This window comes from Coprinopsis cinerea (assembly GCF_000182895.1).
Source record: "Coprinopsis cinerea okayama7#130 chromosome 10 map unlocalized cont3.10, whole genome shotgun sequence".
Taxonomy (NCBI): domain Eukaryota; kingdom Fungi; phylum Basidiomycota; class Agaricomycetes; order Agaricales; family Psathyrellaceae; genus Coprinopsis; species Coprinopsis cinerea.
In genome coordinates this window covers 136222-160981 of record NW_003307535.1, presented here as the reverse complement: position 1 = coordinate 160981, position 24760 = coordinate 136222, and the positions used below count along the sequence as shown (strand labels likewise).

The following is a 24760-nucleotide window of genomic DNA, read 5'->3' as shown; positions in this document are numbered from 1 at the left end:
TTTACTTCTTTGGCGACGTGGTTGTTGTTTTCAGCTGCTCGTTCCTAGGGCTGGTTGGTTGGTTCCGTCCGTTCGCTTTTTGGTGGCTAGATCCTGGATCATCCGGCGCTTGCTCGTTCGGTGGCTGGATCGCTCGCTCTTCTTCCGTGTATCCCTTCGCGCGTTCGTGGGTGCTTAGGTGTTCGTGTGTTCGGACGGTCCCTTTCCCTTGGTTTTGGTTTTGGTTCTGGTTCGGGCCCTTGGTTTTGGTTCTGGTTTACCCCATCCCATTCTCTAAATTCCGAGGTGTTTCTTCTCCCGATACCCGTTTGGGAGCTACCTTCCTCCGAGTCGCTTCGGCGCTTCTACTTCAAGTGTTTTTTTGATACCGCTGTGTTATTACTTCTTCAGTTCTCCTACCTACTACCACGCTATTACTTCTTCATCTTTCCTACTACCGGGATATTACTTCTTCAGTTCTCCCCTACTAAATATTCTTGAACCGCTTCAAGCTTTCGTTTCCCGTCGTTTACTCTTCGTCTTCGTCTTCGTTTCTGGAGTGCTGATCACTCTCGCGTGTGCGCGCGTTCTGTAGGTTCCAGACTCGAGACCAGAACTCGGCGACGCGGGGAAGCATAGCAGAGCACACGTACAGAGCTACGAAGCGTCTCAACAGCATCGCAACGTCGCAACCACTACTGCTTGATTTACGTCGCAACCACCACTACTGGATTTACGTCGCAAAACGGATACGGCATCAGCAACACGGCTACATCACACCTACAACCAGGTTCTTCACAAGTACGACCACGGCCGCTACATCGCGAATACGGTTACGGCTACAGAAGGCTACATCCATCAAGCGAAACCAGGATACCGATTCGCGCTTGGATTCGAGGATCAGGACGTTACGGGAAATCATCAAGAACGGCCTACGCTATACGCTATACGCCTGGTTCTAGGTCTTTGGAGATATATATTCCACTGACGACGACGAGGAGATTTCGGTTATTGGACGTTTGGAGCTGCGACGATTCGACTGGAGAGACGCGCACGCGCATAACGCATAACAACGCCCAGTAGGGCAACCACAGCGCCGATCTAAACGACAGACACCAAAACTCGAGCACCTTCACCGAAACTCTGAAACACAACCACCCGACTGGAAACAGCCCCTACTGCGAAAAACGAAATCTCAACACCTGCTCATACGAACTCGAAAATTCTCCCAAGATGCCAAGCAGCAGCGGTGGCCCCTCGCCAGAAGTTTTCAACCCCAATATCCTCGACGCCTCAGTACGCGATATCGCCTCTTGTTTATCGAATAATGAGAAAGCCGAGTTGTTGTTGTATGCGATGAGGCATATGTCGCCTGAGGGGTGAGTACTTTTGGTTTTTTTGTGGTTTGGGGGCGTTTTTGTTTTGGTTGGATTGGATTGGGGGTTTTGGTGGTGGGGATGGTTCGGGAGGGCGTTTTGGATTTGGATTCGGCGGAGGGCGGTCGCGTTTTCGATTATTTCTCGTTTTTCTGTCTCTTTGGTCTACCTTTTCTTCCCCTCGTATTCCCGTCCCCCATCTGCTCTTCTGCCCCCCGTCTCCTCCTCGTACTACCAAACCCGGGCGCCATCGCTCCTCTCACTACCGCGAAACCGGGTATCATCTTGGGCACCTTCGAGCCTGGGTCGTCTTCCCCCGCGGCGCAAAACGCTGCTTTCCTATTGGTTGACGGTGGAGGGGCGAGAGTGGGCTCGACTTGGTGTGGCTGGACTAGGACTGGTTCCGTTGGATGATGAGATCTGCGCGTAGATCCAGCGTCTTGGTGATAGGATGACTAGATGACGGTGGTGAGATTGGACGGATGACGGTGGGGGTGTCGGTGGGTATATGCGTGCGCACCCTGGATGGGGTTAGTGCATGCAGAGGCGCTGGATTTTGGACTGGATTGGTTCTAGATGGTGCGATTGGGCCTGGTTGGTTCTGTGTGGTGGGATGGATACGGTGCGGTGCACCTGGATGGATGGATGGATGGATGGCTACGTGCGCACTTTCCTCAATCTTTTGGGCGTATACTCTTACGTTCGGTTTTCTAATTCTATCGCTGCGTTGCTCCGCGTTTCTTCTCTGTTCTGTTATTCTGCTTTGAGCGGTGTTCTGTTGTTTCTGTTTTGAGCGGATTGTCGTCCAATCCCCCTAAATCTTCGTCTCCGCCTTTCGTCCCCCTTGCTTCTTCTTCTCCTCATTTTGCCTTCCCGAACTGTCACTAACGTCGCTCTTTTTTCCCTCAAACAAACCTCAACCACTCCACAACGGAACCCCCAACCCACTCAAAAACAGCCGAACCAGAACGTTAATCGAGAACGCGACCCAGTCCATCCTGCAACTCTCGACCCTCACGGAGGATAACCGGGCCAAAGCACGTGTGTTAAGAGCTAAATCGAGGATTGCGAATGGGAATTTGTTGAGTGCTCAGGATGGTGAGTTTTTGTGATTTTGTGATTTTCTTTTGAACTGGGTTTGGGTGGGGGTTTTGGTGGGCTTTTGGTGCTTTTGGGGTGGTTTTGGTTCCCCTGCTCTTGCTTGCACCTACTTCGAGGCGCGATGCCTCTCTTTTCTCACCGACGGCCAGTTCAAATTTAACGGTGTCTGCGGCGGTAGCCCGTGGTGACACGGTGAAGAAGAGATCCAAAAGCGGCACTTTTTTTCTCTTTCCTTCCTTCCTTCCTTCCTTCCATCCCTTCTCCTTCTTTCCCTTTTCGAACGAATGAATAGGCGGCGCAAAGGTGGAACGTGGACGGAGGAATGGGCGCGGTCTGCGGTCTGGCACCCGACTTCTAGATTCGTCTATACCCCCGTCGCCCCGACTCTAGACTCCTCCAGTCCCCGTGGTCCTTCCACATGCCCGTCGCTGTTCATCAACTCCGGGTGCTTGTGCTTCTCGTTTTAGACCCTTTCTCGTCATTCCGTTTGTTTTTTCGGCGTGATTCTGGAATGTTTTTGGTGTTGGGGTGGTGGTTTGTTTGGGATGCTGCCGAGTGGGAGAGAGGGGCGTGGGGGTTGGGGAGCTTTTTTTTTTTGTTTGGTCATCGCTGTGGTTGACGACGACGTTCGAGTTCGAGGTGGGGTCGTACTACAGTGCTTGACGTGGTCATCGTTGTGCTCCCCACCCATCGTCCCTTGTGTTACGCTTTGTCTCTCTGTTCTCTCTGCTCTTTTCTTCTGACCATATCGGTCCCGCCCCCCTCGTCATCGCCACCGCCGCCCGCCGTTTACAACGCTCATCGCGGTTTCATCATACTCCCCTCTCTGCATGCCTGTCTTGTTATTCTGTTATTCTTTCCTCCTTGACTTTGGGGGTGTGGCCGCCGAGCCGTAGGCAAACCCTGCTACGAGTTTACGCTACGCACTTCTCGCAAGCGACGTTCGGATTCTCTTGGGTTTTTTCTTCACCATCTCCCCGGAACGAATCACCTTTTCATCCACCATCGCCCGAAAAATTTACTTTCTTCTCCACCATCTACCGAAAGATTTACCTTCTTTTCCACCATTCACCGCCGAAAATGACAAAGCTAACGATGAACTGGAATTGTTGGGATTGCATTCTAGATTTGCAAGCTGTGCTCATGCATGACCCTGATAACGCAGAAGCAAAGGCGTTGCTTCAGTCTCGGTCGTTGACTATTGATAAGGTGCGGTTCTTATCCTCGTATATGTGTCTCGCCTATCGATACTCACCTGTGCATCCCGTCGCGTCGTGTAGCTCCTCTCACCGACATCAACCAACGGCGGATTCTCCGGTGCCTCTCCCGCCCCTCGCCAACTCGAACGCATATCGATCGAAATATGGCGAGAAATCGCGCTCTTCTTGCCTAAACGAGATCTCAAAACCTTGCTTTTTGTGCCGCATATCCTTTCCCGCGTTGCTTCTCAGCTGTTGTTCCGAGAGTTGGATCTGCATTTTAGTAGTGGTGATTCGGGCGTGGGCGAGAGTGATGATGAGGGGAATGGGGGTGGTGGTGGTGGTGGTGGAGGTCGGGAGGGTGGAGGTGGCGGGCTCATCGCGGGTGGACTTATAGGTTTAAGCTCGATGGGGATGGGTATGGGAGGGGCTGGTGGGATCGTAGGAGGAGGAGGGGGCTACAGTAGTTCGACGATGGCGATGACAGCCCGGGACTCGGGAGGTTATAGGGATAGAGAAGCGATGTATGAAGAGAGGGAGAGGGATGAAGGTCGGCATGCGCAACGTACTGCGGATATCTTGACGAGGTTGATTGTGGACCAGAAGTTTGCGAATGCGGTTAGGACGTTGAAGATTTATTGTAGTTCGAGGAGGGATCGAGATGGGTCTATGGCTTTTCAGACTGGTGAGTTGTCTTTCTACGTGTTTGGTTTAATTTGAAAGTGGTGGTGGATGGGGTGCTGACGAGAGGGTTTTTGGTAGGGATGCTCACGAATGTGTTGCCCAAGTTGGTGAATTTGAAGAATATGTATATTTCGGCGACGAGTGAGAGTATTATACCTGTGTTGAGGATATTGCAGGTTACGGGGACCAAGTTGCATGGGTTGTCGTTGCAGTGCGTTTTGGTTCTTTTCGCTCTTTCGTATAGCCCCGTTAACTCTCTGTGTAGTTCGCCCGATTCACCTGCTGATCTATCCTTCCTCGACATCCGCGGCCTGAACCACTTCTCGTATACGACGAGCGGCGGCACGCTCAATTCGCTCACGCCCTTCTTCGCCTCAAATCGGAGCACCATTTCTTCCCTCTCGCTCGAAAACCTCTCGCCATCACCACACTGGACGTTCCCCGTCGCGCACGTCTCCGTCCGCAACCTCGTCTCGCTCAACTTTACGGGCCACTTCAACAAGGAGCATGGCGCGGCTGTTTTGGGCGAGATATTGCGGGAGGGTAGGCAGCTCGAGACGCTGAGCATTGTGTGTGCCGCGTTGGAGAGCGGGAACCTTTCGAGGGAGTTTAGGAGTGCTAGTGTGGGTTGGAGTGGGCCGCTGGGTGCTGGGGTCGGAGCTGGACCTGGAGGTGGTGTTCTCGCGATCAATCCGTTTGGGATCGGGATGGGAGGACCGGGTAGTGTGAGCTCACCCTCGCTCAACGACAATGGTACCCCCGTCTCCCTCCCCTTCCTCCGCAACTTTGCCTTCACGGTCGCCTCCATCGGACGGCGGACGACCGACCGGGACCTCTTCCCGTCCATCGCCGAGTTTCTACGCGGGCGGCGGCAGCTGCGGAGTCTCCGGCTCATCGCGAGCTGTGACGAGCAGCAGATGCAGCACAGTGTGAGCGATGCGCAGGCGATACAGAGTGCTGTTGGGTTTGAGGCTGCTGTGTGGGGTGTGCTTCCTAGTTTGGAGGGGTTGAGGGCGTTGGGGATTACGTATCCTGTGGATTTGAGTGCTGGGTTGGCGAGTTGGTTGATTCCGAGGAGTGTGAGGGCGTTGATGCTTTCGGTGGATTATGGGAGTCCGTGTATGAGGGATCCGGTTAATTGGTTGAATGTGAGTACTCCACTAGTTGGTTTTTGTGAATTGGGATTAGAGCTGATCATGCCGGGTGTTGTTGGTTTGTAGTCGTTGAGACATGGTATCCCTCCTGATTTGAGGTTTATTGGGCTCTCTGAGCTGAATATTCGACATCCGTCGGAGATTGTGGATCGGGGGTTCCCGATGGTTCGTGTTATGAGGGTTGGCCAGAATTATTGGACTGTGCATAGACGCAAGGTTGGGTCGTCGAGTTATGGTATGACCTCGTTCTCTTATTTGGGGAGTGCGTTAATTAGGATTCGTTTACAGGTACACCACCTACACACCCAGCTTCGGCGGCGCACGATGCTCGGTCGATGGTTGCTCACCATATCCCAGCTGGACACGGCCACATCCCACCCAGTTTGAGCGCGTCCTCACCTCGCACATCGGCTGCGTCGCATTCGGCTTCGAGCAACCCGTATGCTTCCATCGGTGCATCCTCGAATCGTCGTAGTTCGCCACCTTCGGGTTCGAGTGGGGGCAATGCCTCCTCTTCAAAAGGCACGTCGCATGAACGGTTGATGAGCTTGATGCGGCCTGCGACGCATGTGGGGCACCCACATAGTGGGCATACGCATGGACATCCGGGGTCAAGTAATCCTCATCCCCCACATGCGATTTTGCTTAACCCTGTACCTGGCTCCTCGTCGTCTTCGGCGGGGGGTGCGGGGCATTACGGCTCGTCTGGCTCGGGGTCGTCGTCGGCGGGTGCGAGTGGGCATCATACGTCTGGATCGTATGCTTCTGGTTCGGGGATTATGAGTGCTGGTATTTTGCACCATCCGTCTTCGGGGTCTTCGTCCTTGCATAGTGGTGCTTCTTCGACCTCTGGTACGCCTGGCTCGGTGTCGAATTTGATTTCGGCGCCTAGTGGGCATCGGGGTGTTGGTGTTGGTGGTGGTGCGGGTGGTGGATCTGGACATGGGCATGGTGGGGGTGTTGGTGTGGGTGTTGGGGTTGGTGTGGGAGTGGGAGGTGCGGGGATGACGGAGTTGGAGATGTGGCCGAGGAGGAGGATTGTTTATCATGCTGCTGAGTGGCTGGAGTGGCTTGGATGTGAGGATGCGCTTGTTAGAGATCCGAGTGCGTATCCTGCTTGGACTATGTGTATGTAGGGTGGGGTGGATTTCTTTGGTAGACTTTCATTGTTTTATCTTCTCTTTCTCGTTTCTTTTTAGTTTGTTATCAGTTCCTTTTCCACCTTCCAACTCCCATGCTTCTGTCCTAGACTTGTCTTTTTCTCCCCACTCTCTCGCGTTTCGGCATCCCAAAAAAAAAATTAGCCGATGTACTTTAGTACTCTCTTTCTTTTGTACTTTTGGACACTCGTATGCTATGTATTTCCTATCCCCTGTTTCTCTTCGTCGATATCGTTCGTCAAGTTGGACTTAGATACAGTTATTTATTTGGGATCTTTAGTTTGTGAGGAGTTTGTACATTGCAACTCGTTACAGCTATGGTACATCGTTAAATTTCATCGCTGAGGGCTTCAATCGTGAAGAGCAGCTGTGAGCCTTGTCTAGCGCGATTCTAGAAGAAAGCGATAGGGTTGGTCTCAGTTCCAGTGACCTCCTGCGCGACATCCCAGTGCTCGACGATACAGGTTCCTTCGAATCTGAAATAATCGATGACGGAGAATGTCACGACGCCGGGGAACTCCATCCTCTGGTGGACGGCGCCGTACCCTTGGCCTGCGAATATGCGCTGCACGTCGGTCGTCACGGTTCCGTCGGCGAAGAGGTCGGTGAGGATGTCGATGGCGTCTGTGCGGCCTTGGGTAGCGAACGGGTTGTGGTTGATGTATTGTCTGAGTGGGGTGGTAGAAGCGAAGGATGAGTGGCTTAGAAGAGTTTATGTAGATTTAAAGGAGGGAGAGGATAGCTTACCCGGGAACCCAGCGATCAAACGCGGTTTGTACGTCGTGTAGGTCGAAGAAGAGGTACGCAAAGTCGGCGAGCGCGGCTTGTTGCCGTGCTTGGAGGCCTGGCCCTGCGTCGGTCGGGTTGCAGACGGTGGGAGGCCAGGGGCCTGGTCCCGGAGGACCGCGCTTTGTGAATGTGTCGGCTTGAGGTTGGTTACCCAACACGAGCGCTTGGGTGCTCAGAAAGAGAAAGGAGAGGAGGGTCAGGAGGGTGGTGAAGAAGATGGGACGGGAGAGGGAGAACATGGTGGAGTAGGTCGTACAAGTCGTGATTGGGTCGTTGGGACGTAGATGAGAGTGATGATAGAGGAGGAGCGGTAGGTAGCAGCCTGACGAGAATGGAGGTGCGTGTCTTGCTTTAAGGAGGATTTGCGATTATGGTATGTGGGCCTCAGCTGGAGCTTCCCCCGTTAGACGGATCGCTCATGTGCCTTGCGGCGAAGATGGTACCTACCTCCTTGCGTAACGCGTTCCTTAATCTAATTGACGGCTATTACTTACGGAGTACACATTTCACCGTCGAATTGAATTGGACAAGGGAGAGATGAGAGGAATGGAGACGCGAGTTTGCAGCTTTTCGGCGCAAGTGCTGTAGCGCTGTACAGTGTACATGTACAGTAGGCTCGGTTGCAATATGTGGATCGCCAGGCTCTGTCAGATCCTTCCATTGCATTAGATAACCCCGGAGCGGCAAAGGAGCACGGGAGTCGACGAGATTATGGCCAAATAAACGGTGCGATACCGCAGGCGCTACCGGGTGGAGGTGGGGCGTTGGATCAGCGATCTTATTTAGCCCAACTTTATCTTATCTGATGGCCGAAGGGCGGAGTCTCCCGGCAGATCAGGGATCACAGCTGGCAACCCACGAGCGGCTCTTCCACTACTTAGTTTTCGTTCCTTCCACCATGACTGCTACGCTAGCTCATCCTGGCCCATTCGAAGGCGAAGATTCTACACAATAGCTAGGCTCTGCGAATGAACACTTGGTAAAGTTTCAAACCGGCCACGGTGCCATTCGTACGTCGTCCTGTTGCTTCTATCAGTTCCATAATTTTGAATTTTGAGCCCATAGATTGCGATGACGGTCCGGCTTTCTGACACAGACAGCCTTATTGAGAGCGCAGGAGCCTCAAGGCGCTGAACGTTCTACTACTTGGGAATTGTCCTTCACAAGTGACAAAAGGATAGCGCGGACCGCTGCTCGCGAGCGGACCGTCGCGGAGATTGTAGAATCTGCTCCTGAGAAGCAATGTACACTCTTTCCAAGGTTCTTCCTCACAAACATACGCAAAAATCAGGGTTTAGAAGTATCTTTGATGCGTCGCATGACCGTCTTCCTACAGGGTGGGGCACGTCGATCTGATATACCTCCGTTCTCTGAAGGCTAAATTTTGTCATAGAACCTAATTTGACTGCTTCTACGGTCTTGGGGACTTGGCTTGGTTGCCACCCTTCCATTGCCTTTCCGTTCCTCCTCCACAGGTCTGCAACAGAATATCGCTCTCGGACCTTCCCCGGATGCCTCACACTTCCGAAGGTGGATGCACAGAGCCTTCTTTGCACTGTTCGCATGACCTGAACGAGGACATGTCGCCTGGGCATTTATCCGAGAGGATTTAAAACCCTCACTCGTCGCTCCTCACCTCAACCTGACCGACTGGCACCGCCAACAAATACGCCGTGATGCGCGCACTCGGTAGCACAGCGATCTTCCTCTTCTCCCTCCTCTCCTCAACGCTCGCGCAAACACAGATCACCGTCAACGCCACCTCTCTCCTCCAGGAAATCGACGGCTTCGGTGTATCCCAGGCCTTCACGCGCGCCAAAGAGTTTTACGAGGCCGCTGAAGGCCCTCGGCAGCGCGGTCTCGACTATCTCTTCAACACCGAGACGGGCGCTGGTCTCACCATCATCCGTAACCGCATTGGTTCCACCGCCAACGATAGTATCCTCCCCAGAAGCCCTGGATCGCCGAACGGCACGCCCAACTACGTCTGGGATGGAGGCGACTCGAGCGACTCGTACCAGGTGTGGTTCTCGAAGCAGGCTATGAAGTATGGCGTCAAGACGATCTACGGCAACGCTTGGAGCGCACCCGGGTATATGAAGACCAACAACAACGAAGCCAATGGTGGTTGGCTGTGTGGCGTCACTGGTCGTAGCTGCCAGTCTGGCGACTGGAGGCAGGCGTACGCCAATCTGATCGTCCAGTATGTCAAGTTTTACGCGCAGGAAGGGATCCCTGTCACCCACGTCGGGTTCTTGAACGAGCCTGACTATGTGTACGTCTTTTCTCTTATTCTCGAGGTGCAGATGTACTGATATACATTCAGCGTGAGCTACTCGTCCATGCAGTCAGATGGCAACCAAGCTGCTTCGTTCATCCCCATCCTCCACAAAGCCCTCGCCGATGCTGACCTAGGCCACGTCGGCATCACCTGCTGCGACTCCATCGGCTGGCCCGGACAGCGCACGATGACCTCTCAGCTCGTCGCCCAAGGCATGGAGCGCTACCTCTCCACGATCACCTCGCACATGTACACCGGGGACCCCAACTCGCCTATGAACACGCGGCTCAAGACCTGGCAGACCGAGGGGTGCGACCTGCAGTCCCGGTGGTGCACCACGTGGTACGCCAACGGCGGGCTCTGCGAGGGCATGACCTGGGCGAACAAACTCCACACTGGGATGGTCAACGCGAATTTGTCGGCGTATATCTACTGGCAGGGGTTTGAAGTCAACCAGTTCCAGGCGGCGTCGTACCTCGTCGCGAGCGATAACAGGGACGTCTTCCCCTCCGGCCGACTCTGGGCGTTTGCGCAGTGGTCCCGCTTCGTCCGCCCGGGCGCACGGCGCGTCGCAACCTCAGGCTCGGTCGGCAACGTCGGTATCGGCGCGTTCAAGAATACCGACGAGTCCATCGCGATCGTGTTCACGAGCAACAATGGTGGTACGCAGAACGTGCGTGTGGCGTTCCAGAGTTATACTGCGACGTCGGCTGTGGCGTTTGTGACGGACAACTCGAGGGCTGTTGCGCCGCTGAATGTGACGCTGTCGGGTGGGCAGGTGACTGTTGCTGTTCCGCCGCGGTCGGTGGTGACGGTGCATATTAACAAGGTCGCTGGGCCTGCGCCGAATCCTAATCCGGAGCCTACGACCCCGACGCTGCCGCCGACGACTACGCCGCCTGCTCCTACCCAGTCGACTTGCACGGTCAGTAAGTATGGGCAGTGTGGTGGACAGGGGTGGACCGGGTGCACTAATTGCGCGGAGGGCTCGACTTGTCGACCGACTAACACATGGTATTCGCAGTGTATCTAGACCTGGTTGGTGGTATGCCTAGATCCGAGTTGTTACTTGTCAATGTTTGTGAATACACTGGAATGTTGCTTTCCTTACTTTTTGCTAATAATACGTACATCATCGAGAGACAAAAGCGTGAACGAGAGCGCTGGAGGAGAGATCTGGTGTGTGTGTTTGAACGCCGGAGTAACCGGAGCGGAGCAACCGACCTCCTTCCTAAAGCGGTAGGCACAGCCCCTGTCGATCACAATAAGAGGGGTTGGAAACACAATTGGACGTTGGGCTCTTGGTCTGTCACTGTGACTTGTGTGTGCATCGCATAGAGGCGAGTCGACTTCCATGCCCACCTATGGACACCAACATTCAACACTTCCATACGAGCGAACCCACGCATGCCGTAGTCATCCCTCGACGACATGACGAAATACACAACACTTTGATGTCCTCAAGTTCCGTTAGTTCGTTTGGGCGGTGTCCAAGGGCTGGAGGAGCGTAATTGTCTTTGGGGTGACTACGTACCAACCGCTAGCAGACTGCTTCATACGATTCCGGCATCTGGTGAATACGATTCTGGCATCTGTTAATTGTCAAAACGCGCGTCTTCTTGGCGACCGTGGAGCTGGTCTGACCGTTCGTGTTCGCTTCGCGACGGGTGAACGTATGTGCATGGTCCTGTTCCGCACTGGTTGCTTATCGACGATAGGCTTCCATTCGGTTTGAGACAATTGGGAGGGTGTGGTGGGTGATCTATGTTGCAACGTGGGGGGAGGGTTGACGGAGTTGTGTTGACCGTTATGGGAGGGTTAACGGAGGTATGTTGACCGTTATGGGATGGTAACGGAGCTATGCTGACCGTTATGGGAGGGTTACGCTTTTCGTATGTCCGTCGAGTTTGATAATTGTTTTCGAGGAGGAGTATATAAGGGACTGGAACGTCCCTTGGCTGGTCTTCCCCATCACCCTCCTACTTTCCTTCCTTTCCTTAAGGTACTCGGGTCATCTATCCAACTCTCGAGCACTTCTCCCTCTCCTTATCCCTCTCTCCAACCAACCTCCGATCACTTAGCGTTCAACCCAACTCTCCAACCACCCACATACGCACCCACAAACCCACACACACGCGCACATCCGCAGCAATAATGGACTCCTTCCAGACCATCTGCTTTTCATCCGAGATTGCTGCTGCCCCCAACGCCAGCGCCAACGTCGACTCTAGCACGACCGGTGCTGGTGTGCCCGTCGTTGCTGCTGCTGCACCCGTCATCGAGATCCCCGTTGACGAGGAGCGCAACCCGTGGGCTGGAATTTGGGGCGGGAAGATGATGTGCACTATTGCTTAAGTTCTCTCTCTCTCTCTCTCTGTGTCTTCGCGTCGTGTGAAGATGATTGAGGAGGACTTTAGTGATTGACGTGCGATCTATATCCCGAAGTAATACCCATCCCTTACCACAAAGCGATAACCATCCCAAAGCGATAACAGCCATGCACCCCCAAGCCCATACCGCGTCCCAGATAATCATTCTTTCTGTTTTCTGGTTGGCAGCAGCACCGTTTTTCGATGACGAGTCTCCGAGTTTCCCGTAATTTGTTATGTGGATCATCCTCTGTATTTGTCGAGGGTCCTGGAGACTTTAGACTCATGGGTGCTCCATATCCACAACCGTTTCGAATCCACTTCTCCAAATTCCTTCATCCTTTGCGACTTCCCCCCTTCATCATCCATTGCGACTTCCCCCTTCATCATCCCTTTGCGACTTCCCCTTCGTCATCCCTTGCGTGAAACACACGCCTCCCCTTCCCTCTCTGGGAATCCCCCCTCCTCAACCCTCCCAAACTCAATTTACGATTTCTCCTTCCATCAAGATTCGTCAACGTCGTAATAATGCCTGAACGTAATGCGATACCCCTGCCCTTCTGGATTATTCCCAAGACCGGATCGTTGTCTTTTAATGATTGCGATTCCGCGCTCATTCTGCATTTCACCCTCATCGTCATCGTCGTCCCATCGCATTTCTTCTCTTCGCATCAGCATTCCACATTCCAGCATTCGCATCGCATCGCATGGCTTCGTCATGCCCTCCCCCCGATACCCACCACACGTGGCACACACGCATGGACACTCTCAAACCACGGATATTCATTCTCATTGCAATGGACCTTGATAATCGATGATAATTGTCGTACTGTCCTTACGTAGTAGTAGTATGGATCCGAGTCTCAACGTTCTCATTCTTTTCCTTCTCGTTGTCTTTTCCTTGCTTTCCTTCACTTCCCCCCTTTCGTCCCTCTCCCACCACAGTAGTCGTCTCGTCGTACTGTGGTTCCCTCCCCACCCTTCTCCCTTGCTTTTCACGGTGTTCCAACCCGTTGTACTTTCATGATGAGCCTTCCCTCCCTCCCTCTCCACCTCGTTCGCGTTCGTGTTTCTCAAGTGTTGACGTCTTTACTATTACTCCTTTACGACTCCTTTACGAAGGCTACCATACAGTAAGATGTGTCGTAGGATATGGATTGACGTCGTTTTTGATATATATATATTTCTGGATTCTGCTTTCCTGGACCGGGTAGATGAATTCAAGCGCATTCCGATCTGTGTGATGATTCAACAAACACTTTAATGCACTTTTGGCTTCCATTAGGATGGACGTATGTACTACGAATCCGAAGGAGTAAGGAACTTTCCTGTAGGCGGGTTGTACATCTCTCGTCTGGTTTACCTAGCTTTGCTATCATAATAACTAATTCTCAGTATTTTTGACTCGATGAATGGCTCGGCTCACTACGAGAGCGTCTGAATGAATTAAACAAGGGTCTCTTCCGTGGAAAATTCAACGCAGGTGCCTATGCAGTCTATGTACTATACTAAGTAACTTTGCAAGCGAAGCCCTCGCTGAGGCTTATTATTAGTCCACTATTCTCAGCGGGCGGATGACGGGGCAAACAGGCGCCGGATCAAAAAAGCCCCAAGGAAAACACCCCACCTCGCGACCTCGCGCACGTGCCAGCCCCATCATCCATCATCACCGTTTCCTTTCTCCGTCCTCCGTGCCTAATTCGATTCGGGTCCTGGACGGCCGCCGTCGTCTTTTCCTTCGTTAACCACAACCACCACCAGCGCGGTCCTTCCTTCCTTCCTGCCTCCCTTCTTATCTTTCTCTCCAAGTAGACCACACTAGACGCCTTCGTTCCTCCTTTTTGGTCCTTCGCTCTTCTACATAACCTCGTGATCTCGATCCTCGCTGGCCTAGGCGTGAGGCGACCAGTCCTAATCCCTAATCCTAATCAAGCACGACGAGTCCTAATCAAACACGCCGGGGGAACGACTCGGACCACGACCACGACCACCACCACCAGTGCCAGAGCCAGAGAGCTGACTGGCCTGATTCCTTCTGATAACACTCAAAACCCGGACTCGATTCCTGAAAATCCTCAAAACCTGGACTTGATTTCTGATAACCTTCAAAAAACGCACGACTTGGACACGACGCCAACGCCCCCTTGAACCTAAAACGATTCCGACAACCACGACCTCGCTTGTCGAATATGCGCTGTTCGTTCCTCATCTCCCTCTCCCTCCAATTCGTGTTCTTTCTCTCTTCGGTATCAGGTTCGTGTTACCCCTCCCCTGCCCTCAGGCATTATCTATTCAATACATCCAACACAATCGACTAATTGGTGCTATGTTTTACAAATGGACAGCGTACTTTGTGGTGACGAACCCGGCACGAGACGCACAATGGGTGAACGGGCAGGTGAACGTTGTTACGTGGGAGAAGGGGCTTATGGACGGGATAAATGGGTTCGATGTGGAGATGGCGAGGATGAGTGCGGACGGGTTGATCCTTGTTGCTAGGAATGGTGCGTCTACCTCCCTCCTTCCTCCTCGTCCGACTGGCTAACTAACCACCCACCTCATTCTAATTCTAATTCTCATTTCCATTCGACAATGCGTTTCACGACTCGGTACTCGGGGAATCAACACAACCAGTCCTCAGCAAACCCCACTCGCTAGGGATCTACATCGAAAACATCCCACCAGGCGACGACTACGTCGTCATCTGCATAAACTCGACACACGGCGTCCTCCACGGCACCTCGCAGCGCTTCACCATCCTGCCCTCCGGCGCAACACCCACCACCACCCAGCCGCCGCTCGACAAGAAGGCCGTGACGGTCACTGTGACGCAGGGGCCCAACCCGACGGCGTTTTGGGCTACGACTTTACCGCCGGTGCCGTATTCCGGGTCGACGTCGGTGAGGATGGGGATGGGGTGGGGAGAGGGTGGGGTCGGTGTGTTGGCGACCGTTGCGGGGGTCGTTGGCGCGGCGGTTTGGACGCTGGTGTAAAAAGTGGATGGGGTGGACGGGAGTAAGGGGAGAGAAGGTGTAATGGGCTTTGGATAGATTTCAAATTGAAGGACTGGGTTCGTTTCTATGCATTTTTTCTTTCTTTTTTCTTTTTCTCGTTTTGAATGGGTGCGGTAGCGTGCGTGCGCAACCCCATTTTTGCACGTTTGCATGGACACTTTTTTTTCTCGATTTCAACGACATAACGACGTGGACTCTTTTTCTTTCCTTTTTCCTTTTCCTTCTTTTGCATGCAGGTGCCAAGTTTCCAGCGTGATATTTGCATCCCCGCCAATCGCCCCACCTGCCTTCCACCATCCATCATCATATCCATACCCATAATCTTCCTTCAATGTTTCAACTCATCTTTCATTTGTTGTCACCACTACCTCGGTCTAATAAGTACCCATCTTTCCATCGGACGAACGGTACCCGCATAGTAACATAGTACGTAGATATTATCTGTTCTGTCTAATTACCCACAACCACCCTTCGATGTTTACATACCATTTCGGTGTTCGCAGTAATGTATATGTTTTTTCGATCGAGGAGGTGAAAGAGAATTGGGTGGTAGAAGGAAGGGAACGATGGGAACGGAACAATGAGGACGAGCATGGGGATGGGGGGTTGCGGACGGGGATGGGGAAGCTCGTGCGGCGGGCTGCAAAGGCCGTAGATTCACACTGAAATATTTCATCACACAAGCCTCAAGGTCGTGTGTGTGTGCATTGTGATATTGTGATTGGAAGATATGTACATTGGGTCAGATTGGGTCTGGGGTCTTGAGCTTAAGGCTATTTATGGGTACATACGAGCCCGGGGATAGGATACGATACGACAAGGTCGGTGGAATAGATGAGAGATACGACGAGACTGGTGGAAGGGCCGCAAAGATACCCACAACGACAAGAGATGGTGGTGCCGATGGAAGAAACTGACCGAATTTTTTCATCCTGGATCTCGAAAACCGACTCCCCCACTTCCTGTCTCTCGACTCCGCGATCCTCGCGCCTTTCCCTCCATATCGAACCTCGATTGACGAAGCGATGTTTGTGCAAGGGGGCAGGGACCTTGAGTGGTCGATTCCGTCGAGGGTGAAGAGAAAGACGGGTAGCGAGGGTGAAGGGAAAGATGGGTAGATAGAGACGATGACAGAGAGGTAAGAAACCCAGGGAAGGGTGAAAACGATGTGAAAAAGCGAGGGGAAAAGATGTAGCGAGGAAAAAGGAGGAAGAGGAGGAAGAGGAGGACGCCATCAGATTGTACCAAGCCCGTCCCTTTAATGTTATTAAAACAAGGTAAAGGTTGGGTGCCGAACGGGCGATATCAGTGTTTCGAAAAAACGCAGGGTTACCGCCTAGCCCATCGCTGCACACATTCAAGGAATTGAATATGGTTTAAAGGACTAGTTGGTTAGGCTGCGGAAACTCGACTCTTTGCAACCCACGGGTTTATCGTCATTGGCGTTTTTGATTGTGGAAGAATCGAGGAAACGGAAATTTTTTGGGAAGGGAGCTTTATAGGATTGGAGGGCGGAGGGTGCCGTGATGACATCAATGATCGATGATCAGTGGAGGAAGCGGCAGGACGGCTGATAAGATAAGGAATGTGGGTGTAATTTAAATCTGGACTGTGGAGTACTGAGGATCTAGAGGATACTGAAGACACACACTATTGAAGAGGATAACTTGAAGGGACGTGAAGAGGACGAGGGCACAACTCTCAGCGCTTCAGAAGTCTGTTCTATTCCATTACAATGCAAACCATCCATCCATTTAAGGATTCGTTCGTTACACCAACTACAAACATTACAATTGGTTGGGGAAGTTGAAGGATATGAGGAAGTTGAAGGGTATTATTTAAGTATTAAAGGTCGATTAGTCCTGAGTGAAGCGGTCGAACCACCCGACGATGCTGTTAGCGGAGGTGTTCTTGGCCCAAGCTACAGAGAAGAGACGTCAGCCACGATACTCCAGGAAAGGTCAAGATAACGAAGGCATAGAAGACGTACCGGCATTCTCGTCCTCCAAATCAGCACGAGTAGCAAAGCCGTGCTCGGTACCAGAGAAGACTTGCAAGTGGTGCATGGCGCTGATCTCGGAGAAGATTTCCATCATGCGGTTGCGGGAGCTGGTGGGGAAGGTCATGTCGGTTTCGGCGCAGGATGCGAAGAGGGGTTCTATGAAGGGTAGGGGTTAGGCATGAGAAGAACACAGGAGCATTGTCTCGCGACTTACGGGTGACGTTGTAGAAGTGCCCCTCGGTCAACATCGCAGGTTGGGCAAAGGCAGAAGCCAAGATGTCCGGTGTAGCAGCGGCTTCGAGGGCGTAGGGTGCGCCGAAGCAGTAGCCTACCGCAACGTACTTGGTATCATTGGCTGAAAAGTTATTATTATTCAGTCAGCCCGTGATAACACACAAAGAAGGGAGGGAAGAACGTACGGAAGATGGCTCGAACGGCAGCGTTCCAAGCTGGGACATATGGGTCAGCACGATCTTTAGCCCAGTAGACCCAATCCTCGATTTCTTGAGGAGTGGTGAGGTTCTGATTCTGCGCGGGGTCGCCGAAGAAGTAATCCAGTCCAAGGACGTAGTATCCTATTCAAAGCCACATCAGATACAACTCAGATACACGTTGAAATGGATTGGAACTCACCCTGGTCAGCGAACCAATCCTGGAGGATAAAGTTGTTGGGGAAGAACGCGCTATACACGTCCGAGTAGAAGAGCAACACTTTCCGGGGCCCGGTGGGGGGCGGACCAGACGGCCTCGCATAGTACGTATGCACGCCAGCGATGGTGACGTTCCACCCCTTGGCCATACCCTCGTACTCGGTGCCCTCAAGGCAGTCTTGGTCGACCGCAGAGGCGAGGACGGGGTCGGAGGGGTCGTGCGGTTGGTGGTCGTGGCCGTGGTGCCCGCCGTGTTGACGGACCTCGAGCAGGTTCTCGACTGAGAGAGGGCGGATGTCGGGAATTGTGGCGGAGAGAGAGGAGAGAGGGGAGGAGAAGGCCAGGAGGGCGACGAAGAGCTTTGTGAATGTGAGTTTGGCCATTGTGGAATACGAGGAGAGTGAAAGAGGAGGAGTAGGAGACTGGTGGAGGGGGGAGAAGGAAGTCCGAGGAAGACCTGAGGAACAACTGGACAAGTTCGAGTCGTATTTAAACGCGTCAGAAACGCGTCTCCACTCCCCCTTTGAATTGCACACTCCGACGCCCGCCGTCGTTCCTGGGCCTGTAGATGCATCAACCGCACATTGAAGCGTTACGGCAATGTGGTGTGTTGCAGAGCTTCGCTTGCTGTTCTCAGCAGTGGGCCTTGCAGTTTCTCACCAGTCGCTTGCCGTCTCGCCGCGTAGAGAATTTAAAAATAGATGTGTGCGATGCTCGGATGGATATCGAATCGGTCGCGTACCTGCCGTTGGATTCGTCGCTTAAGTGAATTGGCCTCAGGAGGGATCAATCGATTTGACAGTTGCGCCCCTCGCGTACCTGGTCGGTAGGAGGAAGACTTGGAGTGGGGCGCTTGGGTAAGCGCTTTGAGTGCCAATTGGGTCGAATCCCGACTGGAGTGGAGGTGCGCTTGCTGTTGTGCCTGGATGTCATGCGGAGGTAAATAATGCCAATATTAGGCACAGGCCGGCAACTAAGTAGATACAGTGAGGAAGTAGAGAAATAGGTATGTGGTACAGAGGCAACAAAGACAGCATGTAAAACGAAACCAAAGACCGTATCCACCAACGAGATTGCAGGACTCAAGGCATAACAGTCATAGTATGCACAAACCTCAACTTTCCCTTCTCCAACCTAAACTCATGACTATCCGGCAACCCACCCTCGCCTCCAAAGTCCAAAAAAATATCAACGGCACCCACAGTCTCGTCAATCACGTACCGGCGATTAACCAAGCGCACGCCACTAGGCACGCCGACGTTGCACGAGTCGGTGGGGAGCCCGCGGCCGGTGTAGATGCCGCCTTCGAGGCGGGCGCAGGGCTGGCCCCAGGGGACTTGCACGGTGGGGTCGTTGAAGAGGTCAAGGTACGCGTCCCCGCCCGCTTGGATCGCTTCGCGCGTGTCGCGCTGCTCGACGGGGATGGTGAACCAGTCCTCGCGCGAGGCGTAGTAGTAGGTTCCGGTAGCGTTGAAGAGCCAGTCGCCTTGGTCTGTGACGATGGTGTCGATTTGGTTTACCACTGGCGAGTCTCCGTTGGTGGTGGTGGAGAGGCGGATTTGGGTCCCGATGACGTAGGGGTGCCTGGGGTCTGTGACGACGATCTCGGTGTATGTCGCGCATTGGGTTGTGTCGTGCAGGCTGCGTGAGTGGTCGATTTTGAGCGGCTGGGAGAGGATGCCGGAGGCGAGAGTGGAGGGTCTGAAGTTTTCGGTGTAGGTTGCGCTTGAGGAGAGCTGGGAGGGCTGGCCGGAGGTTTGTGCGGAGATGTAGGAAGCGGTTATGTTTTGGAGGAAGGCGTAGTTGCAGGGTGATTGTGCTGAAGTTGGAAGGGGAAGAGTGAAGAGGGATAAGAGGATGAAGGGTGGGAGGAGCATTTTGGAGGGTTGCTTCACGTGCTAAGGATGTGCTTGAATAGAAAAGATGTTTCGAGGAAGGAGAGGATTTATATATATTGGGATTCGAGAATACTATTCACCCGATACCCCAGCCTATTCACTTGAACTAGGTAGAATCCATGCTCAGAAGTTGGCGAAGTATAAATATTTCTTGCCGTCCTCTATTCTGACGCTCAAGTTCGCGACAAGATATACCACCTAGGTAAAGAAAGAACATCCCCTACAGCGTCCTTTCCAATACCTCGGAATATCCGAAGTCCCGCTTTGATCACCACCCCCTTCGTCGAAGATCATTGGTGGATCACAATGGAAGTTATTTGTAACCACATTTACTGGAGTTACAGCACGGGATGTCATGCGAGAAGTTACACGAGTGAAAGAAAAGCTATTTATGTTTTAATGGGGGCGTCTGTGGTAAATCGGAAAAAGATATCAAGAGGGGGATTTCGAAACGCGCTCTACCAGTGGACAAAGAAAAGCTTCCATGCTACTAGCTATGCGCAGCTGAGAGGACGATACCCTTACCCCCTCATGTAAGTCAGGGTGTGCACAAACCGCAGCTTCCCCTTCTCAAGCCTGAACTCGTGACTATCTGGTCTCCCACCAGGGCCATTGAAATCCACAAACACATCCACCGCACCAACCGTCTCGTCAATCACATACCGCCTATCTACGATTGGCATGCCCTCAGGAACACCTACGTTGCACGTATCATCTGGACTCGGGGGGATAGTCCCAGAGTAAATCCCGCCTTCGAGGCGGGCGCATGGTTGCCCCCACGGCACCTGGACGGTAGGATCGTTGAAGAGGTCGAGGTACGCATCTCCTCCTGCTTGAATGGCCTCCCGAGTGTCCCTTTCTTCCTCGGGGATGGTGAACCAGTCCTCGCGAGAGGCGTAGTAGAGCGTGGCTGTGGCGTTGAACAACCAGTCGCCCTCGGTCGTGACAATAGTCTCGATCTTCTCCACGCTCTCCCCGTCTTCGCCCAGTCGGATTTGGGTCCCGATGACGTAGTGAGCCTCACCGTTTGCGACGATGATTTCGGTGTAGGTTGCGCATTGGGTTGTGTCGTGCAGAGAACGGGTGTGGTCTATTTTGAGAGGGGTGGAGAGGATCGATGTGCTGAGGCTGCTTGGTTTGAAGTTTTCGGTGTATGTGATGGATGGGAGGAGGGAGTTGGATATGAGGAGCGTGGGGTCGCCCTGAGTTTGGGAGTCGACGTAGGTTGAGGTGAGAGACTGGAGAGAGGCGTAAGTGCACGAGGCTTGTGCGAGGGTGTGATCACCGAGTGTCAGAGCTAGCGCGATGAGGGGTAGCATGTTCGCCATGGTCAATGACACTATGATGAATACACTGTTGGAGGGTGATGCATAAATATTCCTTCGATGGTTCTTCCCGGTAGAACTGAGGGGCGTATAAACGTAAAGGTTCGAAGGTGTGACAATTCTCCCTTGGATCGTCCGCTAAAGAAGTATCCATTTGTAGCTAGACGAAATACATTTCAGCACCAGCCGTATGAAGAGACGCTTCGAAGACAGAGACAGAAAGGACCTCCTTCGAACCCAGAGTTTATGATACTACCCCCTCATATACGTCATGGTATGAACGAACCTCAACTTCCCCTTCTCCAACCTAAACTCATGACTATCAGGCCTCCCTCCCGGGCCGTTGAAGTCCAAAAACACATCCACCGCACCGAGCGTTTCGTCAATCACATATCGCCTATTCACCAAAGGAACTCCCGCCGGAACTCCCATATTGCAGGAGTCGGTGGGCAATCCTCTTCCAGTGTAGAAACCACCTTCAAGTCGGGCGCATGGCGTGCCCCACGGAACCTTCACAGTAGGATCGTTGAAGAGATCCAGGTAGGCGTCCCCTCCTGCTTGGATGACCTCCCTCGTATCCCTCTCCGCCTCTGGGATGGTGAACCAGTTCTTGCGGGAGGCGTAGTAGAGTGTCCCAGTCGCGTTAAACGCCCAGTCCCCGTTCGAGGTAACAATCGACTCGATTTTGTCGATGTTAGATCCGTCCTCCTTCAACCATATTTGAGTCCCGATAACGTAGTGGTTTCGACCATTGGCGACGACGACTTCGGTGTATGTTGCGCATTGGGTTGTATCATGTAGAGAGCGGTTGTAGTCGATTCTGAGAGGAGTTCGGAGGATGGAGGAGGAGAGGCTGGTGGGTTTGAAGTTCTCTGTGTACGTGATAGACGGGACAGCTGAGTTGGGTACCAGGACTGAGGGGTCTCCACGGGTTTGTGAAGTTAAGTAGGTTGATGTGAGCGACTGGAGGGAGGAGTAGGTGCACTGCGCCAGAGCGAGGGACGTGAGGGCGAGTGCTAAGCCAACGGATGGAAGCGGATTATGCATGGCAAAGGTACTGGGCGATAACAGAATCAGATGTGCTTTGCTATCGGTGTTCCATAATGAGACTAACAGCACTCTTTATGCAAGTACATTATTTTGGTGGATTATTACCGGCAGAACCGAAGAGGGTATAACGGTCTAATGGAACGTTATTAAACTTCTACTTCAATCGCCCGGTTGAACACATTTCCGGGGAAGGTATCTATTAGTGGAAAGTGTAATCGTCTCCTGAACAAGACGCTGGGCAGTTCCAATTCGACAACTAAGAAGACGACGAACATTGATCAATTGGGACCATCACTGCCCGTGGGAGAAGTGATCAAACGGCATCGAGCGGCAATCTGTTGGATGGCAGCCATGCGACCTCAGCTTTCATCTTGACTTCGCTCCTCCATGTCGACACTGAATTTGCTTTGGACTGACTTGGTCTCTACTCTATTTCTCTTCTTATGTCAAAAAATTCCGTCGATTAAACTAACAATACCGGTTCATCAGGAAAATACGACTCGGGAACGCTCCAAAATCGCCAGCATCGTTCGACTGGAATGTTTCTTGGCTATCGCTTGGCTCTTCGTGACCGGCCTTGCTACTAGGAAGTCGCTTGGGCATTCTAATCTGTAGCCTTTTACCCATCTATCTAGCCGTAACCGTTCTCGCTGGCAAGCGGAAGAAACGGCCAGCGGAACACGTTTTTCCGGAGGTCATTAGACCTCTTTTGGTGCTTCCCATCGCCAGCCCAATTTCATCGGATTCTCGAGAAAAAGACGATTTTGTCGTCGAAGGGCTAGGATATTGCTTCTCAACGGGCCGCTAATCTTGACTCTTTTCTTCTCTCGGGACGAGACCATTCCGACATTGGATACGAGACCCATTTCGGCCCTCCCAGCAGCCTTCTTTTCTACAACTGACGCTGTCTCATGATCTCCCCCTCTCCAGGCGCTCCAATGCACGGCGGTTCTTGAAGTATACAGACGGACCGCCAATCCCAACCTCGCAGGCTCCATGATTTTCATCGCATGAAAGCCTTCTTTTCTCTATCAGATTTAGAGTTGTCGCACTCGCATCATCCAAATCCGGAACGAAAATCATAACGAGGTTTAACCGTTTAGCGCTCTATTTAAAGTACAACCCCGAACCACTCCTCTCTCCCAAGCTCGACTGAATCTCATCTCGAGGTTACAGAGTAATGAAGCTGGCCGCCTCGTTCTTCGCTAGTCTCTGCCTTTTGGCCGGGCTACACCCCGTCCTCGCTGCTGTTACTCAAATCGGGACTGCATGTACCGTCACACCCCTCTCCCCAACCCCCGTTCCGCCGGGCGGTCGTCCACCGGACGACACCCCTCAATTCCGCGACGCCTACAGCCGCTGCGGCCGTAACGGCTCCATCACGTTCACCGAAGGCAACTTCTACATCGGCCAAGTCATGGACGTCACCCTCCAAAACTGCGAAATCAACATCCTCGGCACCATCACCTGGAGCACCGACATTCAGTACTGGCTCCGAAACAGCATCGCGGTCACCTACGCCCAGAGGCACACGGCGTGGAGGATCAGTGGTACGAACATCGCGATTAGGGGCCATGGCAAGGGTTTATTGTTCGGAAATGGCCAGACGTGGTACGACCAGAATCGGAACCAGGGTAACCAAATGGGAAGGCCTATTTCGCTCACCATTTGGAGGGCGAACAACGTCTTCATTGATGGGTTGACCTGGAGGCAGCCACAGTTCTGGTGAGTGGTTTCTTCAAGCGCGTTCCTGTGGGCTGGGCTCATGTTGAAAATTAGGAACACATTCGTTGCTTACTCGCAGAATGTGACCATGACCAACCTCGATATGGAGGCCAAGTCCAACTCTCAGTGGACCACGGTCAATACCGACGGCACCAACATCTGGAACTCTCGCGACATCTACATATCTAACTGGACCGTCTACAGTGGCGACGTAAGTCCTTCCCTTCACGCCGTCCGATTGGCTCATTATTTCATTGCCTTCTGTGGGTAGGATTGCATCTGCGCCAAAGGCAACACCACCAACATGCACGTCAAGGACATCACCTGTTACGAGTCTGGTGGAATGGTCGTGGGCAGCATCGGTTCCGTCGCCTCCCAACCCGACTTTGTCGAGCACGTCCTCTTCGAAAACGTGCGCCTCAACCACAGCAGCAATGCCGCCTGGATCAAGACCTACCCCGGCCAAGGCTACGTCAACAACGTCACCTTCCGCAACATCCAGTTCAGCGACGTGAACCAGCCTATCTACATCACCTCGTGCATCTACTCCGGCCAGAACTGCGATAGCTCGAGGTTGAATATCAGGAATGTGAGGTGGGAGAACATCACCGGGACGTCGAGGTATAACGTTGGCGCGGGGATGCATTGTAGTGCTTCGTCTCCGTGCCAGAACTTGACGTTTACGGGCATTGATATTAGGCAGTTCAATGGGGGAGGTCCGGTGAAGAACTTTTGCTCGAATATTGCGAACCAGGCGACGATGGGGCTCAGGTGCGATGGGCCGTGTCCGGGCAATTGGCCCCAGCAGTTGAACGGAAACAGATAGGATCGCTGTTGCCGGCTAGTACTTCGTAATGTACATTGGTCGGTTAGTCGCAAAGCGAGAATTTCTCGTCGAGGTTCTGAGGTGCGAGATGTCAACCTTTGTGGGATGGGGTCAAGGGAGCACGTACCAAGGGGTGGGACCCGCTTATTTGGGCTTTTTGGCCATATTTGGGCACCAA

At 52.9% G+C, this 24760-nt stretch overlaps 12 protein-coding genes across 12 annotated transcripts; 5 read left to right on the top strand and 7 right to left on the bottom strand.

Moving 5' to 3' along the window:
* Positions 1-3551: 3551 nt before the first annotated feature.
* CC1G_01518 (hypothetical protein) lies at positions 3552-6629 on the top strand (the record flags this gene model as incomplete). Its single annotated transcript, XM_001833789.2, has 6 exons — positions 3552-3665; positions 3737-4340; positions 4418-4550; positions 4605-5487; positions 5560-5728; positions 5782-6629. 6 exons carry the CDS (start codon positions 3552-3554, stop codon positions 6627-6629), a joined length of 2751 nt encoding a protein of 916 aa, XP_001833841.2.
* Positions 6630-7044: 415 nt separating this feature from the next.
* Positions 7045-7681, bottom strand: CC1G_01517 (hypothetical protein; the record flags this gene model as incomplete). Its single annotated transcript, XM_001833788.1, has 2 exons — positions 7045-7321; positions 7401-7681. 2 exons carry the CDS (start codon positions 7679-7681, stop codon positions 7045-7047), a joined length of 558 nt encoding a protein of 185 aa, XP_001833840.1.
* A 1437-nt stretch (positions 7682-9118) lies between these two features.
* On the top strand, positions 9119-10756 carry CC1G_01516 (xylanase; the record flags this gene model as incomplete). The annotated part of the gene is made up of 3 exons (XM_001833787.2): positions 9119-9742; positions 9791-10648; positions 10748-10756. 3 exons carry the CDS (start codon positions 9119-9121, stop codon positions 10754-10756), a joined length of 1491 nt encoding a protein of 496 aa, XP_001833839.2.
* Positions 10757-11877: 1121 nt separating this feature from the next.
* Positions 11878-12078, top strand: CC1G_01515 (fungal mating-type pheromone; the record flags this gene model as incomplete). The annotated part of the gene is made up of 1 exon (XM_001833786.2): positions 11878-12078. The coding sequence occupies one exon, from the start codon at positions 11878-11880 to the stop codon at positions 12076-12078; it is 201 nt and encodes a 66-aa protein (XP_001833838.2).
* Positions 12074-13289, bottom strand: CC1G_15243 (hypothetical protein). The gene has a single exon (XM_002910289.1). The coding sequence runs from the start codon at positions 12731-12733 to the stop codon at positions 12479-12481; it is 255 nt and encodes an 84-aa protein (XP_002910335.1). The 5' UTR covers positions 12734-13289; the 3' UTR covers positions 12074-12478.
* Positions 13290-13851: 562 nt separating this feature from the next.
* CC1G_01514 (hypothetical protein) lies at positions 13852-15085 on the top strand (the record flags this gene model as incomplete). Its single annotated transcript, XM_001833785.2, has 3 exons — positions 13852-14345; positions 14438-14596; positions 14727-15085. Exons 1-3 carry the CDS (start codon positions 14282-14284, stop codon positions 15083-15085), a joined length of 582 nt encoding a protein of 193 aa, XP_001833837.2. The 5' UTR covers positions 13852-14281.
* A 369-nt stretch (positions 15086-15454) lies between these two features.
* CC1G_15242 (hypothetical protein) lies at positions 15455-16341 on the bottom strand (the record flags this gene model as incomplete). The annotated part of the gene is made up of 3 exons (XM_002910288.1): positions 15455-15480; positions 15593-15746; positions 15898-16341. 3 exons carry the CDS (start codon positions 16339-16341, stop codon positions 15455-15457), a joined length of 624 nt encoding a protein of 207 aa, XP_002910334.1.
* Positions 16342-16962: 621 nt separating this feature from the next.
* CC1G_01513 (hypothetical protein) lies at positions 16963-18141 on the bottom strand (the record flags this gene model as incomplete). Its single annotated transcript, XM_001833784.1, has 5 exons — positions 16963-17027; positions 17097-17264; positions 17323-17463; positions 17528-17683; positions 17742-18141. 5 exons carry the CDS (start codon positions 18139-18141, stop codon positions 16963-16965), a joined length of 930 nt encoding a protein of 309 aa, XP_001833836.1.
* A 699-nt stretch (positions 18142-18840) lies between these two features.
* Positions 18841-19635, bottom strand: CC1G_01512 (hypothetical protein; the record flags this gene model as incomplete). The annotated part of the gene is made up of 1 exon (XM_001833783.1): positions 18841-19635. One exon carries the CDS (start codon positions 19633-19635, stop codon positions 18841-18843), a length of 795 nt encoding a protein of 264 aa, XP_001833835.1.
* A 542-nt stretch (positions 19636-20177) lies between these two features.
* CC1G_01511 (hypothetical protein) lies at positions 20178-20984 on the bottom strand (the record flags this gene model as incomplete). Its single annotated transcript, XM_001833782.1, has 1 exon — positions 20178-20984. The coding sequence occupies one exon, from the start codon at positions 20982-20984 to the stop codon at positions 20178-20180; it is 807 nt and encodes a 268-aa protein (XP_001833834.1).
* Positions 20985-21233: 249 nt separating this feature from the next.
* On the bottom strand, positions 21234-22634 carry CC1G_01510 (hypothetical protein; the record flags this gene model as incomplete). Its single annotated transcript, XM_001833781.2, has 3 exons — positions 21234-21895; positions 22137-22163; positions 22505-22634. 3 exons carry the CDS (start codon positions 22632-22634, stop codon positions 21234-21236), a joined length of 819 nt encoding a protein of 272 aa, XP_001833833.2.
* Positions 22635-23194: 560 nt separating this feature from the next.
* On the top strand, positions 23195-24582 carry CC1G_01509 (exo-rhamnogalacturonase B; the record flags this gene model as incomplete). Its single annotated transcript, XM_001833780.2, has 3 exons — positions 23195-23756; positions 23811-23967; positions 24028-24582. The coding sequence occupies exons 1-3, from the start codon at positions 23212-23214 to the stop codon at positions 24580-24582; spliced, it is 1257 nt and encodes a 418-aa protein (XP_001833832.2). The 5' UTR covers positions 23195-23211.
* Between the last annotated feature and the right edge of the window lie 178 nt (positions 24583-24760).